Source organism: Hyla sarda, chromosome 6 (genome assembly GCF_029499605.1).
Source record: "Hyla sarda isolate aHylSar1 chromosome 6, aHylSar1.hap1, whole genome shotgun sequence".
Taxonomy (NCBI): Eukaryota; Metazoa; Chordata; class Amphibia; order Anura; family Hylidae; genus Hyla; species Hyla sarda.
In genome coordinates this window covers 99799676-99815713 of record NC_079194.1, presented here as the reverse complement: position 1 = coordinate 99815713, position 16038 = coordinate 99799676, and the positions used below count along the sequence as shown (strand labels likewise).

The window sequence follows — 16038 nt, the reverse complement described above, 5'->3', positions numbered from 1 at the left end:
AAGCACATGCAGTGACTGAGCATCATCTTACTCTTTCCTGTATCCTCCCAGCTTCGAAGACTAACTACTGATTACCACAGTTATTGTGTCTGCAATATGTAGTCAGGATGTTCAAAGAGCAAGAGAAATAAGCCAGCACTACCCACTACTTCTGTTCAGACACACGTTCTGACAACTACTAGACTCCACTAGGATCTGCAGTCAAACAGACCAAAAAAGTTATTATAAAGAGGAAAATGATGGCGGCACTCACCAATGGAGATCATGCAGTGATCTGCAGACATATAAGGCTAAGGGCACACGCACACTACGTTTTTCGCATTCGGTGGGAGAATTTTAAAACCATTTTCTGACGTATCTGGTTTTGGCCCGGACTGAAAAGCCCTAGCGGACTCAGTTCAGCTCATTGCACTGAATGTGGTACAGTTTGGTTCCAGCAGGTGGTTAAAAATTCTCCTGCCGGATCTTGCAGCACAATACGTGGTGTGAGTGCATCATAATCTACAGACCGTAAAAAAGAAAAATGGTAAATAATATAAAGTGTGGTCACAACTATGGAAAAGGTTTCATTCATATGCCCAGACACAGATTTGAATAATGCATTCGTTTACATACAAAGATTGCTACTTCCCTGCAAAGATCAAGTTACATAGCCACTGGGCTCAGATAGGGCCTATGTATGATAACACTTACATATCGGTGTGTATGCATGCATTCAATATATGTGCCAGGGCATTAATAACACGAAACAAAAAACCATAGGTTCTTTCTCCCAAAAACAGTGACTCCTCTTTGCTTAGGTTGTGTGCGGTATTGCAACGTAGCTCCAGTCACTTCAGTGGCACTAAGCTCTAATATCACACACAAACTGAGGACAAGAGTGGTGGCGTTTCTGAAAGAAAGCAGGTATCCAATATTTTTATTGAATTTGCAATAAAAAGAACAGAACACACAGTTACATGTTCTTCTTTGCAAATGGAAGGAGTGGTCTTAGAATCGGCTGCTCCAGCATTTCCCAGGAAGAATGAGGATGGCTTCTGCAGCGCCTCGAGAATTGGATATATATTCAAGGCAAGAATACAAGTGTCCTGCTTGTTTATTGAGCAATGCGTTTCGTGGGGTGACCCCCCCCCCCCCTTTAGTCAGGTTAGACAAACTAGCCAGACAAAGCGGGGGTCACCTCGCAAAAAGCGCTGCTTTTTCTTGTTTTACCCTCAATAAACAAGTATCCGATACTAGCAGGACACTTGTATTCTTGCCTTGAATATATCCAATCCTCGAGGCGCCGCAGAAGCCATCCTCTGTTTTTCTTCCTGGGAACTGCTGGAGCAGCCGATTCTAGGACCACTCCTTCCATTTGCAAAGACCAACATCAACTGATGATCAGGTTTGGGTGCTGGGCTGCCAGAGGACCATTTGAAAGTGTAAAACCACTCAACACGTGCGTCCATGTAGCCCAACTCTAATAAGTGAGTGAGATATCACCTTCCAATCTATTGTATTTCCTACCTGAAAATTCCCTTAATGTGCAAACAGTGACACAAATTGTGTGCCGCTTTACCATCACTTACGGCACTTAGATAGCGCCACCATTCCTTGTTCCTGTTTTTTCTATATACAAAACTACAGTTACATGTTTGTCTTGCGAGAGTTGTAGGGATCTAAAGCAGTAGATTTTTTTTTTAAACCACTCTAATTACTGTACCCCATATTAGACCTGTAATATGTATCATAATAAATATTCTATTTTAGGGTTCTGCTATTTGACAACCTAAAATTAGCGAGAATAACGCACACACAAAAAAAATAAAAAAAATATAATAATAATAGTATGTGGTCCTGAAGGCCAGATGTACCATAAACCAAAATTAGAAAGTGAACAGAAATGCATGTAAACCAAAATTCCCATGATATTGGTACAAAATAAATAAATAAATAAATAGAAAAGGCCCTGATTTGTGTAGTTTTTTTTTATTGTTAAATCAACATGTACATAATCCTACTCTATATCATGGCTGTAAGATCACTGCCCTATCTGAAAGTCATGGTGCACTAGACCTAAATGTCTGCCATATTTCCATCTGCTGAATGCAGTCTAGTATTCCATTATCAGCCATTTCAGGCAACAGAGACTCTGTAGATCAGTGGTCTTCAACCTGCGGACCTCCAGATGTTGCAAAACTACAACTCTCAGCATGCCCGGACAGCCATCGGCTGTCCGGGCATGCTGGGAGTTGTAGTTTTGAAACACCTGGAGGTCTGCAGGTTGAAGACCACTGCTGTAGATGTTCTACTGACAGAAATCCTGTAAAAATCCCTTTCCCCATGAGCCCTGTCTTATCTGACATCACAATTTCTGGGAAGATACAGACACAATATCATTATTTAAATGCAAACTCTCAGCTATATTTGCTACTAAGAGCTGCAGATACCAGTGGATAGCTGGAAAAGTATAAAGGAAAAGTGTACCTTTTCTGGAGGGGACGATGGTTACCAAACCTATAAAATGGCTTTTTTTTTATTTTATTTCCCAGTCAAGGAGGTGGAGCTGAGCTGCTGAAGTGCCACAGCCTGGCCTGCACTTTGATTACTCTGAACTCCGATTTCCTCCTTGGCTCATGTATAGAGCCCTGTATGTCCATCAAGTAGAGGCTTGGAGGTGAGTGCACACAAGGAGGACTACAAGGCACTAGAACTTTAGCACCTTGACACTTGGCTGAGAGGTGAAACTGTGTTTTTAAAGCGGTATTCCAGGCCAAAACTTTTTTTTATATATCAACTGGCTCCGGAAAGTTAATCCTTCCAATAGTTATTAGCTTCTGAAGTTGAGTTGCTGTTTTCTGTCTAACTGCTTTCTGATGACTCACGTCCCGGGAGCTGTGCAGTTCCTATGAGGATATTTTCCCATCATGCACAGCTCCCGGGACGTGACATCATCATTGAGCAATTAGACAGAAAACTTCAGAAGCTAATAACTATTGGAAGGATTAACATTTTTTAATAGAAGTAATTTACAAATCTGTTTAACTTTCCGGAGACAGTTGATATATATAAAAAAAAGTTTTTGCCTGGAATACCCCTTTAAGTATTTGGCAACAACCATCAGCTTCTGGAGTGGTACAGTTTGCTTTTCTACGCTAAGGGTAGGGTCACACCTGCCGTATTCTGCTGCTGCATATTTTTGTACCCATTAAAGTCAATGGGTATCAAAATCAGCTGCAGAAAAAAAGCTGCAAAATATGGCACGTATGACTACTATAACAGCTATCCAACAGTGTCTGCAGCTCTTAGCAGCAAATACAGCTGAAAAATTTACTTTTAGAATTAAAATGTATATACATACACGCAAACCCATCCGCACATATTTGTACATCTGTGATGTATACATTTTACATATGACTTGATAAAAATAATAAAAAGATACATTTCCCAAAACTGCAGACAACACAGTAGTAACTGTTGGATGAGGCCTGGTCATAAAAGTTGCAGCACGACAAGCACTGCCTGCTCAGTTACAGATCACTCTGGTAAACAGCTCCTTCTGCAAGGAATTCCACACAAGCATTATGTCTTAAGACCTGGGCAGTTCCTGCAAGCATCAGCATTCGCTGGTGTTAATAGCAAACGCAAGTCTGCATCTGCTTTTGAACTTTGGCCAAGCCACTCAAATGACATTTCAGAATAGCTTATGTGGCCCGGCTTGAGAGCGGTTAATCCCTCGTTTGCCAGATTATCCACTTTGATCAACTCTGTACTGGCAGATGACTTTAACACTGTGCATGTCGGAAAGAGAAGAAGAGAAATAGAAAACAATGAGGAAATGAGCCGCGAGCGTGCAAAAGATGGAATGTGACACGACGAGGGCGAGAGATGACGGGAGGCATGTAGCTATACGTTTCCTCGCTCGCAATTCTGTGTTGTGTTAAAGCAGAGTCATACCCACCTTCTGCAAACTCCATGCAGTGCTGGGCTTGCAGCCAATTCCAGGCTTGAGTTTAAAAAGGACAAATGCAGAAGAAAAAAACGTTTCCACCCTCCCCACAGCCCAGTGCATGAGTGACAACAGCTTCCCAGCAGCTTCCATTCACATATTTTGTCAGTGCTCCGCTGCATGCTCTCCTCCTGACAAGTCAGACCTTGCTGTCATGCTTTGGGGTCTGCCCACACACTCTTGCCTGGGCTCCATGTTTTTTTTTTCTGCTTATGTAACATTTGCCAGCATTGTAAAGTAAAAAATCAGTCGCAGGTCCTGGCAGATAAAGAAAAAAAAAATGGGGGGAGGGAATGAGGAGGAGGAGATGAAAAACGAAAACAAGGGGCGTTCCCTCATGTTTCAAATGTAATATGCGGAGACGTGCAGTGTGCCAGGCTTTGTAAGTGAGTAAGTTGGAAGAATGAGGACGGGAAGCTTAACCATAGCAGGAAATGATCTGCTTGTGGGATGCAGAAAGGGATTGTTTACTCAGCTCACTGGCTGTCAGATTTATACTATGGGAAGCAGGAAATCACCCAGAGAACTATCATCATTGTACGCTATTATTATGATACAGGTAGACTGGGCAAAATAAAAAAGGAGATTAATTAAAGAATACAAGATAAGTAAAGAAATAAAATAAATAAACACACAACTGAGCACAATGGGGGGAAATTTACCATTGTGTATTTGAGGGAATTTGTCACACTGTTTTGGAAGTTGTCAAAGTTATAAAAACGGCACAAATTCTTTAGAAATACGAATTTACTTAAACCTAAGCTATTTAGCCAAGACTAGAGTTACAGGAGATGTGCAAAAACTCATAATAATTTACAAGTGACTTCTACAGTGGTAGCTGATTCCTCAAATAAGACAAAGCAAATTCAACCTCAGCCTAAGGAGTTTTGATAAAATAACCTAAGCGATGTGATCATTTTTCCCACATATCACTGTTTGCACAAAAAGAATTTTATTCACCAATTGCCCCAATGTGATTTGTAATTTACACCTATAAAATAAAACATATCAGGGCACGGACAGTGGGACATCTCACAAACAGTAAATTTACACTAGGAGTATACATTTTACCTGTGGATTTGGTCAGAATTATACAGGTGGGCTTTGACATTCACTAGCAGTACTTCCCAAAGTACATCCCAGGGTGATGCACTGGATTATAAATGACTTGGCAGACCTGGCCGCCTTCTTCCATTGCTCCATGGACCAGTTCTAAAGCTCACAGGTTGGTGGACAGGAAGCAGCATGGGCATTAACCCCTTAAGGACCAAGCCCATTTTAACCTTAAAGGAAAACTGTCAGATATTTTCTCCCGCACTATCCACAGTACTGGTGGATAGCACGGGAGACGCTGATTAAAACGAGCCCTACCTTGCTCGGATCCGCCCGGCCGTTCACCCGCAATTGTACTTTTAATCTATGTGTATATCTTGCTGTAACTGGCACGGGCGGGGCTTCTGCAGATAACTGGCACTGACGTCAGCGCCACTTATGAATATTCCTCCCCCCTCCCTCCAGTTAGGAACAGCGAAGAGAGGGAGAACTGGAGGGAGGGGGGATGAATATTTATAAGCGGCACCGACGTCAGTGCCAGTTAACCTGCAGAAGCCCTGCCTGTGCCAGTTACAGCAAGATATACACATAGATTAAAACAACAATTGCGGGCGAACGGCCGGGCGGATCCGGTCAAGATAGGTCTCGTTTTAATCAGCGTCTCCTGCACTATCCACCAGTACTGTGGATAGTGCGGGAGAAAATATCCGACAGTTTTCCTTTAAGGACCAGGCCCATTTTATTTTTGCTTTTTAGTTTTTTCCTTCTCGCCTTCTAGAATCCATAACTCTTATATTTCCATCTACAGACCCATATAAAAGGCTTGTTTTTTGCGTGACCAATTGTACTTTGTAATGAAACCTCTCATTTTACCATAAAATCTACAGCAAACCCAAAAAATTATTTTCTTAGGGAGGAAATTTTAATGAAAACCACAATTTTGCACATTTTGGAGGGTTTCATTTTCACACTGTACACTTTATGGTAAAAATGATGTGTTCTTTAGTCTGTGGGTCAATACGATTAAAATGATACCCATGGCTAGATACTTTTATTTTTTTGTACCGCTTAAAAATTTATTTTAAACTTTTTGTACACAATCAGTAATCTAAAATCACCCTATTTTGACCACCTATAACTTTTTCATTTTTTCGTATATAGGGCGGTATGAGGGCTCATTTTTTGTGCCGTCATATGTACTTTTTTTTATCGATACCACATTTGCAGAAAATAAAAAAATTTTAGATAATTTTTTATAAAAAATTTGAAAATTTGGGGAATAAAATGTGACAAAGCGCATAATTTTTAACTTTATATATTTTACGCCGTTCACCGTACGGGATCATTAACATATTTTGATATTTTTTTACGCTTTTTGGGGGTAAAATGGGAAAAACTGACAATTTTCATTTTCATTGGGGAAGGGGATTTTTTTTTTTTCACTTTTTATGTCCCCATAGGGGACTATCTATAGCAATCATTTGATTGCTAATACTGTTCAGTGCTATGCATAGGGCATATGCTCGATCTTAGACCAGAGTAGGAGATGCCGGGAGACGGACGGAGGCAGGTAAGGGGACCTCCGTCCGCCATTACAGATGATCGGATTCCTGCGGCAGCGAATACACGGTGTACAAAACAAAGCCATAATACAACTAACGAATGTGTATCAGACGCAACATAAAAGATTGCAGGATGATGGTCAAAATTTTTAATTTGCACATAAAACTGTATAAATACAGCTGAGGATAAATGGGCACTGTTCGATATAAAAACTTTTTATATGTTTTAAATCTAAGTTTTTCTAATATACTTCTTTTCACATTTTATTAAAAGAAAGCTGCCTTTGAAAATCCCACCACTAGGGGTCCCCAAACCTCTTGGGACACTGATGTGCCCCACAGCAGCATGTGTGTGTCCAAGGTTCATGGACACGAGATGGCTGATGGACAAGGCTGCAGGAGGAACACAGCCTGCAGTACCACTGCTTTAACAGACTATTACCAAACATGTGCCTCCAGCTTTTGCAAAACTCTGTGCATGGCTGGACAGTCAAAGGACGTCTAGGCATGCTAGAAGTTGTAGTTTGGCACAGCTGAAGGCAAAACTGCTGCAAAAAAACTGTTATCCAAACACTATAACTCCAACTATTCCAGCATCCCAGCATCACAAGACTGCCTAAGGATGACACACATGAATGACAATGCAACAGATAAAAATGTATGCATAAAAAAAATCACCTTTGCATTAGGAAGATGCAAGTTGTACATTCACCATATTGTCTTTAGTGGTAGAGTACAGGCAATCTCCAATAATCATTGTGTGTGTGCACAGCATAAAACCAGAGAGTAAAGGGTTAGAGAGCAGTGAGTCAGCAGTGAGTGAGGTAGGGGGAGGAGTCATCACAGTGCAGGCAGATGAGGGACACGCCCCCTCCCTTTAGAAAGATGAGAAAGACATTGAGTATCTGTAATATGCTATTCATTATTTGTGAAATATGGGGGATAGATAAAAATTATATGTACATGATCAGGATGAAACATATAACCGCTTTTATTTGTGGGATCTGACAGGTACGCTTTAATATGCTTTTCAGTGAAGGTTTTGGTGGTGTACTAGTATTGCTCCCTGGAGGGGTCATTTTATAGGGTCGCAAATTATACAGAGTACCCCCCAATATCGTTCATTGGAGAACAACATGACAACCTATGAATATAGAATACTACTACACAGTAAGGAGGTTTTTAAACCTGAAATGTTAAAGTCTACTATTTGCTGTTTTTTACATGGGCGTAATATGGCTGCATATTTGCACCCTATTATTGCCACAATTTGGAGACAGACTGCGTTTCTGATAACTCGAACTGACATCTCCGGCTTAGGGATGGTTCACATCTATACCACAGCAGTACATTAGATTATACTTTTAGGGTAGGGTCACACAGCACAAAATCTGCTGCGTATTCTCCTATGAGTAGACAGTGCAGTGAGGGTTGGAGGCAGGCCCGCGCGTCACAGTCAAGTCTGCGGGCTGCTGAGGGTAGCCCTGTGTGTCTGAGTTTTTTTTTGTGGGATAGAAAAGTTCAGCATGCACTACTTTTCTGTACCACAAAATAATATGCTGTGGTATATACGATTTTTTCCCATAGACTTATATTAGTGATTGTATTGTGTATTTTATTTTTTTGTTGTTGTTGGTTTTACATAGTTTAACATATTACAGGTAACAGTAGGGTCCCTCAGAACTGCTGTACCTAAATGCCTTTAAATGTTGTAGCAATAAATATACAGCAGAGCAGCTGTCAGTGACCAGGGTAATGATCCCATCAGAGCATAAGGTAAAGTAGCCGGAGATAAGTATCCAGCAATACATCTCTGGTCAGAAGAATAGGAAGGTCATGGATGTCAGGGTCCTAGGGCTTTGGTTGTACACAGCTTCTCTACGGACAACAATAAGAACCTGCAGCACAGCACTGTGCGGGGGACTTTAAGCGCCAATGCTTAGCATCACTCACACAGGCAGTCTATGGCAATTGCATGTTAAATAATCCATGAAAAGGCTTCTCTGGGACTGTATAAAATGGTCTTAAACCAACAGAGCACTGGATGTACTGTGAAAACATGCTCTCCAAGTGCTCGCCGAGGGTATGGGCCTGGAGAAATGTCTGCTTTTGCTTTTATTTAAGGACAACTATTTTAACAACAATAATCCCACTACTTGGTCCTACACAGGCTGAATTTATAAATGTGTCGCCCTGTACTTTCTGCAGGCGACTGCAGTAGCTGGGGAACTATTCTATACCAAATAACAGGTCTTCTCCAGGTCAATTTCCTCACATCCAACAAAACACACTAACACATTAGGCTACTTCCACACTGCCATTGTGACCCACCCGTAATGGGTCCGTCAGGTTCTTTTTTTTCTTCTTCCATAGGGTCCATTGTTTTACAGGAGCATAGTGGGAGAAAAAGAAGAAAAAAATTTCTCCTGCTATACTCCCGTCGTTTTACAATGGCCGGTGTACTGCTGGGTCACAACGACAGTGTGAAAGTAGCCTTAAAGAGGCTGCCTAGGAAGAAAAAAAGGGAAGTCTTCATGTTTGGGTTGTGAAGCTATACTCACCTGTGCTGTGTTGTAGCTCCCAGTCCCCTGGTTCCTGTGATTACGCGATCACGCAGAAACTGCCCAGCTTAGCCAATGTATGTCCGTGGAGATGTGACTCCTACGTCAGGGGCCAAGTGGGCAGTTCCTGCATGGCTATGTCACGGTAACCAGGAAGAAGGACTAGGGACTAGAAGAGTCAACACAGATGCAGCACGGGTCGGTTCTTTTTTTATTATTACAACACCCCCAGGAATAGAGCAATTTTATTTTCTTTCCCGGACAACAACAGTGTGGGAACACACAGCGTATCACATTTTGTTGCGTACAGAGCTGCGTTATCGCTCATCTATCAGAATGCCTATGGACCATGGAAAAACATGGCCTGGTCTGAGCCAGTTTAATTTTCATCATGTATATAGCCAATGCAGCCATATCCTTTACCTGGAGAAACCTTGGGTCCTAGCGTTCACATAGATGTTACTGTGACTTGTATCGGCCTTCATGACAGCAGTGGTGCCAAAAGGCAGAAGTCTCTTTCAGCTGGATAATGCCACACTGCAAAATTGTTCAATAATGGTCTAGAAAACATAACTAAGAGTTCAAGGTATTGACTTGGCCTCTAAATTCCCCAGGTCTCTATCCAATCATACATTTGTGGGATGTACTACTAAAACAAATCTGATACATGGAGGTCCCGCCACACAAATTTCTTTATTTCTGAATTTAAAATTCTCTGCTTGTACAAAAGATAGTCATAACACATAAATGAGTTATTCATTCACAGTTACAATATGTCTTCTTTATGTTGCCATTATTAAAAAAAAATTTAAACGTTAGAAAGCTTATAAATTTAGCAGCAATTTTCCAAAATTTGAAGAAAATTTCAAAATCAAATCTTTTAGGGACCAGTCTAGTCCAGACCAGTTCTAAAATGGATTTTAAAGAGTAGCTCCCACCATCCTATATATTTCTTTTTCTGTCTCTGCCTATTGCCCATCTGTCCCTGCCTATTGCAAATCTATCCCGCTCCCTGCCTTTAAATTTTTTTTTTTTTTACCATCTTAGAAATAACTTTATGTCTGCCTGGTAGTGTGCTCACTACCAGGCAGCCTTCCCCAGCAGGCGTGACGTCACTGATGCCTGCTGGGGGGGCCGACTTCCGCCCTTTGTTTAAATATACAGGGTGCCTCCAGCTGTTTCACCACTACAACTCCCAGCTTGCCCTGACATCTATTGGCTGTCAGGGCATGCTGGGAGTTGTAGTGGTGAAATAACTAGAGGCACCCTGTGCTGAAAACAATCTTTGTAACGGGAACAACCCCCCCCCCCCCCCCCGCACACAGTTCCTTATAAGACCACGGCCGCAGCACAAATCCCACCATCGCCCCCAACCCGCCTCCCAAAAACTCCCTATAAAATCACGGCCACTAAGCCAATCCCTTACAGCTCCCTATAACATGTCCATGACAGAAGCGGCAACACTGCGTGCTGCCGGCGCGTATGTCGGGAGGCTAGGGAGCCAATGCGCTCAAGTCCCGGCTTTCACAGCGCTCGCTCCCGCCTGTCTGATTGACAAGCAGGGAGCGAGCGCAGGCTGAATGAATTAGGACGGATGCCCAGGCGGCATCGGTCCGAATTCAAGCGTGACGTCACGCCAGCCAGCAGCCGGCCACTAGGAGGGAGACCCCCTAGTGGCCGGTTTTCAAAAGTAAATTAAACCATTTTAATAAAAAAATAAAAAATGAAACTATATTAGAGTAATGTTGCAGTACATAAGTACTACAACATATCACAAAAAATTTTTGGTGACAGTGCCCATTTAATGTTCTGTATGTTAGAACTTCCCATAATTCCCCCCATTTTAAGAATCACACACCACAAAGTATTCAAAATGAAATTTTGAAAGTTTATTAACCCTTTAGGTGCTTCATTGAAATTAAAGCAAAATAGAGGCAGAATCACATTTTTTTAAACAGATTTTTCTTTATAATCCATATTTTCTATAATAGCAGGTGTTGACAGAGAAATGCAACTCAATATTTTTTTCCTTAAAGTCTGACATTTTTGGAAATATCCCTTATGTGGCCCTTGTGCACTACGTAACTAAAATACAGCCCTTCGACATGAAGGAAAACCTAGCAGGTTTGAAGACTTCCTTTTATTTAGGATATTTTGTAGGCATCATAATCAAGATACAGAGACTTTGGGGTGCCCAAATATTTTTGCGAGACTGGTTGACTTCACTATTTCTGGGTCAGTACGATTTCAGCAGTACCTAATTTATATAATTTGCTATGGTTTATTGCATTAACCATAAAAAAAAATTAAAAAATTTAAAAAATTGACAGCCGTTTCTTTTTATTTTATTTTACAGACGAAGCTGTGTGAGGGCTTGTTGCTAGAGGATGAGGTGATGTTTTAAGTGGTATTATTTTTGGGTACATTTTCATGGTGCCCAAGTATAAAACATTTGTTGGCCTATAGCTTGCAAATGAAAAGTGAATTAACTGCTCAAAGCAAATCTATTAGTGCTGTATAACCACTTAGCCACTATGTAACCCATTCACCGAGCAGGAAGCTATGTAGCTCTCCCTGCTGTAATTGACTGTCTTCTGCTTTTCCCAGCATCCATTGCTGTCAGAGGCAATGCACCATCATACAGGGCTAAGCTTAGTCTCCTCCCAGTATCTACCAGCCAGCCCCTTAAAGGGGTACTCCACTGGAAAATAATTGTTTTAATCAACTGGTGTCAGACAGTTAAAGTTAAATTACTTCTATTTAAAAATCTTAAAGGACAACTGCAGCGGTATGACACTTATCCCCTATCCACAGGATAGGGGACAAGTGTTTGATTGCAGGGGGTCCAACAGCTGGGACCCCCACTATCTCCCTAACGGGGCGCCGCCATTAGCGCTCATGGTGAGCGCTAAGGCGCGTAGTCGACCTAGAGGTCGACGGTGACGCCCCGTCTACTCCCCGTCCCCATACAGTTCTATGGGGGAGACGGGGAGGCACGAACGCTGCCTCCCCGCCTCTCCCATAGACGTGTATGGAGGAGGCGTGCAGGATGCAACGTCATGCTGCGGCCGGCACGCCCCCTGCACGGGACAGCCGCGGCCCCGTACAGGAGATCACAGGGGGTCCCAGCGGTCGGACCCCCCCGCGATCAAACACTTATCCCCTATCCTGTGGATAGTGGATAAGTGTTAATCACGCTGCAGATGTCCTTTAATGATTTCAGTACTTATCACCTGCTATATGCTCCAGAGGAAGTTCTTTTCTTTTTGAATTTCCTTTCTGTCTGACCACAGTGCTGTCTGCTGACACCTCTGTCCATGTTAGGAACTATCCAGAGTAGGAGTAATCCCCATAGCAAACATCTCCTGCTCTGGACAGTTCCTAAAATGGACAGAGGTGTCAGTAGAGAGCACTGTGGTCAGACAGAAAGGAAATTCAAAAAGAAAAGAACTTCCTCTGGAGCATATAGCAGCTGGAAGGATTAAGAACTTTAAATAGAAGTAATTTACTAATCTGTTTATCTTTCCGGCACCAGTTGATTTAACATAAAAAATGTTTACCAGTGGCTCCATCACTGTGCATCGCTCCATCCCTGCTGTCACAACAGCTTTGCAACAGCTGGAGCTGCAGTGTTTGTAAAGCACTGAGTTAGAGCAGTGTTGCCTTTAGCTGTTGCAAAACTACAACTCCCAGCATGCCTACACATCCTTTGTCTGTAGTTTTGCAAGAGCTGGAGGCACACAGCTGGAGAATACACAGCTCAAAAAGAGTTTTACAAAGATTGTACTCAGAGCTGTTGCAAACTACAACTCCCATCATGGGATTTGTAGTTTGGGAACAGCTGAAGGTTGTACTGGTGCAATGGTGATCTCCTATACTGGATACCGGCATGCTTTACGTCCGGTATCCAGTATGCTGCAAAATACAGAGTAGTCTGTCTGCATAAAGACAGATGACCCCTAGTGGTGTCAATTTTAATTTAAAATGTTTTTTTTTTGTAAAATTGACCTGGTGACGGGGAGGCTCGTCACGTCACAGTAACACCCACTCATGAAGTCACAGCCACGCCCCCTGAATGCAAGTCTATGGGAGGGGACGTGATAGCCATCACACCCCCTTCCATAGATTTGCATTGAGGAGGCGCGACCGTGACATCCCAAGCCTCCAGTGCTGCACCCCTAACTCTAAAAGAACGCTTGGTGCAGCAGGGAGATCGCGGGGGTCCCCAGCAGAGGGACCCCCGTGATCAGACATCTTATTCCCTATCCTTTGGATAGGGGATAAGATGTCAAGGGGAGGAGTACCCCTTTAAGGCAGAGGCCGATTGGCATCCACGGCCAGGAGAGCGGTGGCTGTTGTAATTGCTACCATCAACACCCTGTGATGTCACCGCAGGTCGGCGATGGGGGCTGTCATTGGCCACAGCATCTAAAAGGTTAACTGTATTAGGTCGAAGTGCAGCTCCACACATTGTTGCAGCTGCCAGCCAACATTTAACAGCGGGTCTCCACTGCGGGTGACACTACCACTGCTCCCAAGCCAGTGCCATCCTCCTCATGACGTACCTGGTACGTCAAATTCCAGTAGCTAACTTGTAGTCCCTATGTACCAGATACACCATAGCTGCTTTCTTCCAACATAATACCGCACACAACCATAACTGATTCTGCTCGGTCCACTTCAGTGGGACTGAGCTGCAATACCACAAACTAACAGACTATGACAAGGTTGCTGTTTCTGGATAAAAAATTTGAAAGATTTTTTAATCTGGGTAATCCCTTTAAAATATATGGAATGGGGAGAGTCAGACCTCAGATAATATCCAGTGACAAAGTGAGCCCCTATCCTGTTAGTAAAGAGGTTCTGCAGCAGATTATATATATAAATAAATGAATGAATGAAGAGGACATTCCATTACACACAATGTATCCGGAGCCTTGAATATCACTTGGATCAAATAAAATCACTTGTATTCTACTAAAATAGGATGATGGCATAAGCCAGTGTTTCCCAACCAGGGTGCCTCCAGCTGTTGCAAACTACAACTCCCAGCATGCACGGATTGTTCTCAGTAAATACAAATTCTGGCAGTATGTGATATGATCAAAAAGCGGGCACCTTTTCTGTGGGGTGTACATGTGCACCATACATTGCAAAAAATAGTGTATGGGGAAATACCATGTACAGGAATGACTGCTGCACTATTAATGGATAGCCTGGTTGGGAAAAACTGGCATAAGCAATGGCAGACTCTGCTATGTCAAGGGGGGCGTAAGGGTAGTTAAGTTGTGCTAATGGTGTGGGTGGTTAAGTTGCAGTAATGGTGTTCATATAAAAATATGCTACTGACATCTGCAGTATCTACAGTAACACATATTGCTACAAAAATATCACAAGAGGCTGGAGAGATTGAGGGGTAGTCAGGGGGCACTATATGAAGATGAAGGGTCCTGATTAATACAATGATTCATCCTCCGTCATCTCCCTCTGATTCACAGCAGACAGACCTATTACAAGAGCTGTCAGGATTGCTCAGTTATTCTTTTCCCAAGCCAATGTTTATACAGGGAGTATAATGAGCACATCATTAGTAATGGCTCCCCCTGCTGCTCAGTTCTGGTTGCACACCAACAACAGAAAAGGAGCCACAGGACAAGCATCATCTTCCGATGTACTATAGAGGCTAAAATAATACAGGTAAAGTGCTGCACATGGGTCCAACAGAAAAAATCCTTTAGGAAGCTTAAGTAATTGTGGCAACAGACATAAAAGGTAATCTGTGCTTATATGCAGACAAAATTATGTTTTCCTGACTGATTGAATTGGCTGTACTGAAATATTTATCAGGTTTGGACTATAGGATGTATAGATTTCTGGGTTGGAAATATGATGTCTATTGTTGAAATATTGAGAAGAGCAGATTTGTCAGAATACAAGATTTTTGCAATTTAGCAAAATGTCTTAGACAGGAGAAAGAACTTCCGTAAAAGGCAGGAGTCCCAGCTCTTGTGCAATAAGTGACCTAGAGGTAAGCAGCAATGTTGTATGCATTGTCACTAACACCCATTACATTTGCTGGGCCTGACCAGCGAATATATACCATTGCACAGTGCACTTTACAGGGACAAGGACTTCTGCCTTTTGACATGAGTCTCTGTTTCTGTACATTCTAGTCATGGGCATCCTCAGAGCTGTCAGGAGACTTCTGAATCTAAAACTAATGTGACATGAAATGAATCTTGGGAGGTTTATCATCTCTACTGAACTTCAGACTCATGAACATGGATGAGGGAAGTGTGCTATCATCCACGAAGGCAAAAAGCAATGGGACCAGCTACATATCCTGAGAATAAAAGTCATCTGTATAGCTATGACTGGGTTTACACCTGTGTTGGAGGCTCTGTTGCATGCAGAACTATTTTGTTTGGTATGCTATTTGCTGTCGGTAATGTTGTGCCTTAAAGGGGTACCCATTTATATATCCAAATTCCTCGAGAGTTTCCCAGGGTTTTGATAAATATCCAATTCCCTTATAAATGTCCAATTAGCCCAGATGGGACTAATTCCCAATACTAGGGACCCCCTTAACGACGGAGGACGTAAATGTACGTCCTCTTGAGGTGGTACTTAACGCACCAGGACATACATTTACGTCCTAAGCATAGCCGCGAGCATCAGAGCGATGCCCGGATCATGTGCAGCAGGTCCCGGCTGCTGATCGCAGCCAGGGAACGCCCGTAATGGCGGACACCGCGATCCTGCGGATGTCCGCCATTAACCCCTCAGATGCTGTGATCAATACAGATCACGGCATCTGCAGCATTGCGGACACTAAAATAGATGATCGGCTTGCCTGCAGCACTGCCGCGGA

At 42.6% G+C, this 16038-nt stretch overlaps 1 protein-coding gene across 11 annotated transcripts in view; it reads right to left on the bottom strand.

Moving 5' to 3' along the window:
• The window catches only part of ATXN7 (ataxin 7), a 143053-nt gene that overhangs the window by 25197 nt on the left and 101818 nt on the right, over nucleotides 1-16038 (bottom strand). The window contains exon 1 of one of the 11 annotated variants that reach the window (XM_056524534.1): nucleotides 3944-4238. The exons of the other annotated variants lie outside the window; for them this stretch is intronic. Within the exon in view, the coding sequence (XP_056380509.1) occupies nucleotides 3944-3959 (16 nt within the window). The 5' untranslated portion in view covers nucleotides 3960-4238. Of the gene's footprint in view, nucleotides 1-3943; nucleotides 4239-16038 lie in introns of those variants that run through there. 11 annotated transcript variants of the gene reach the window in all.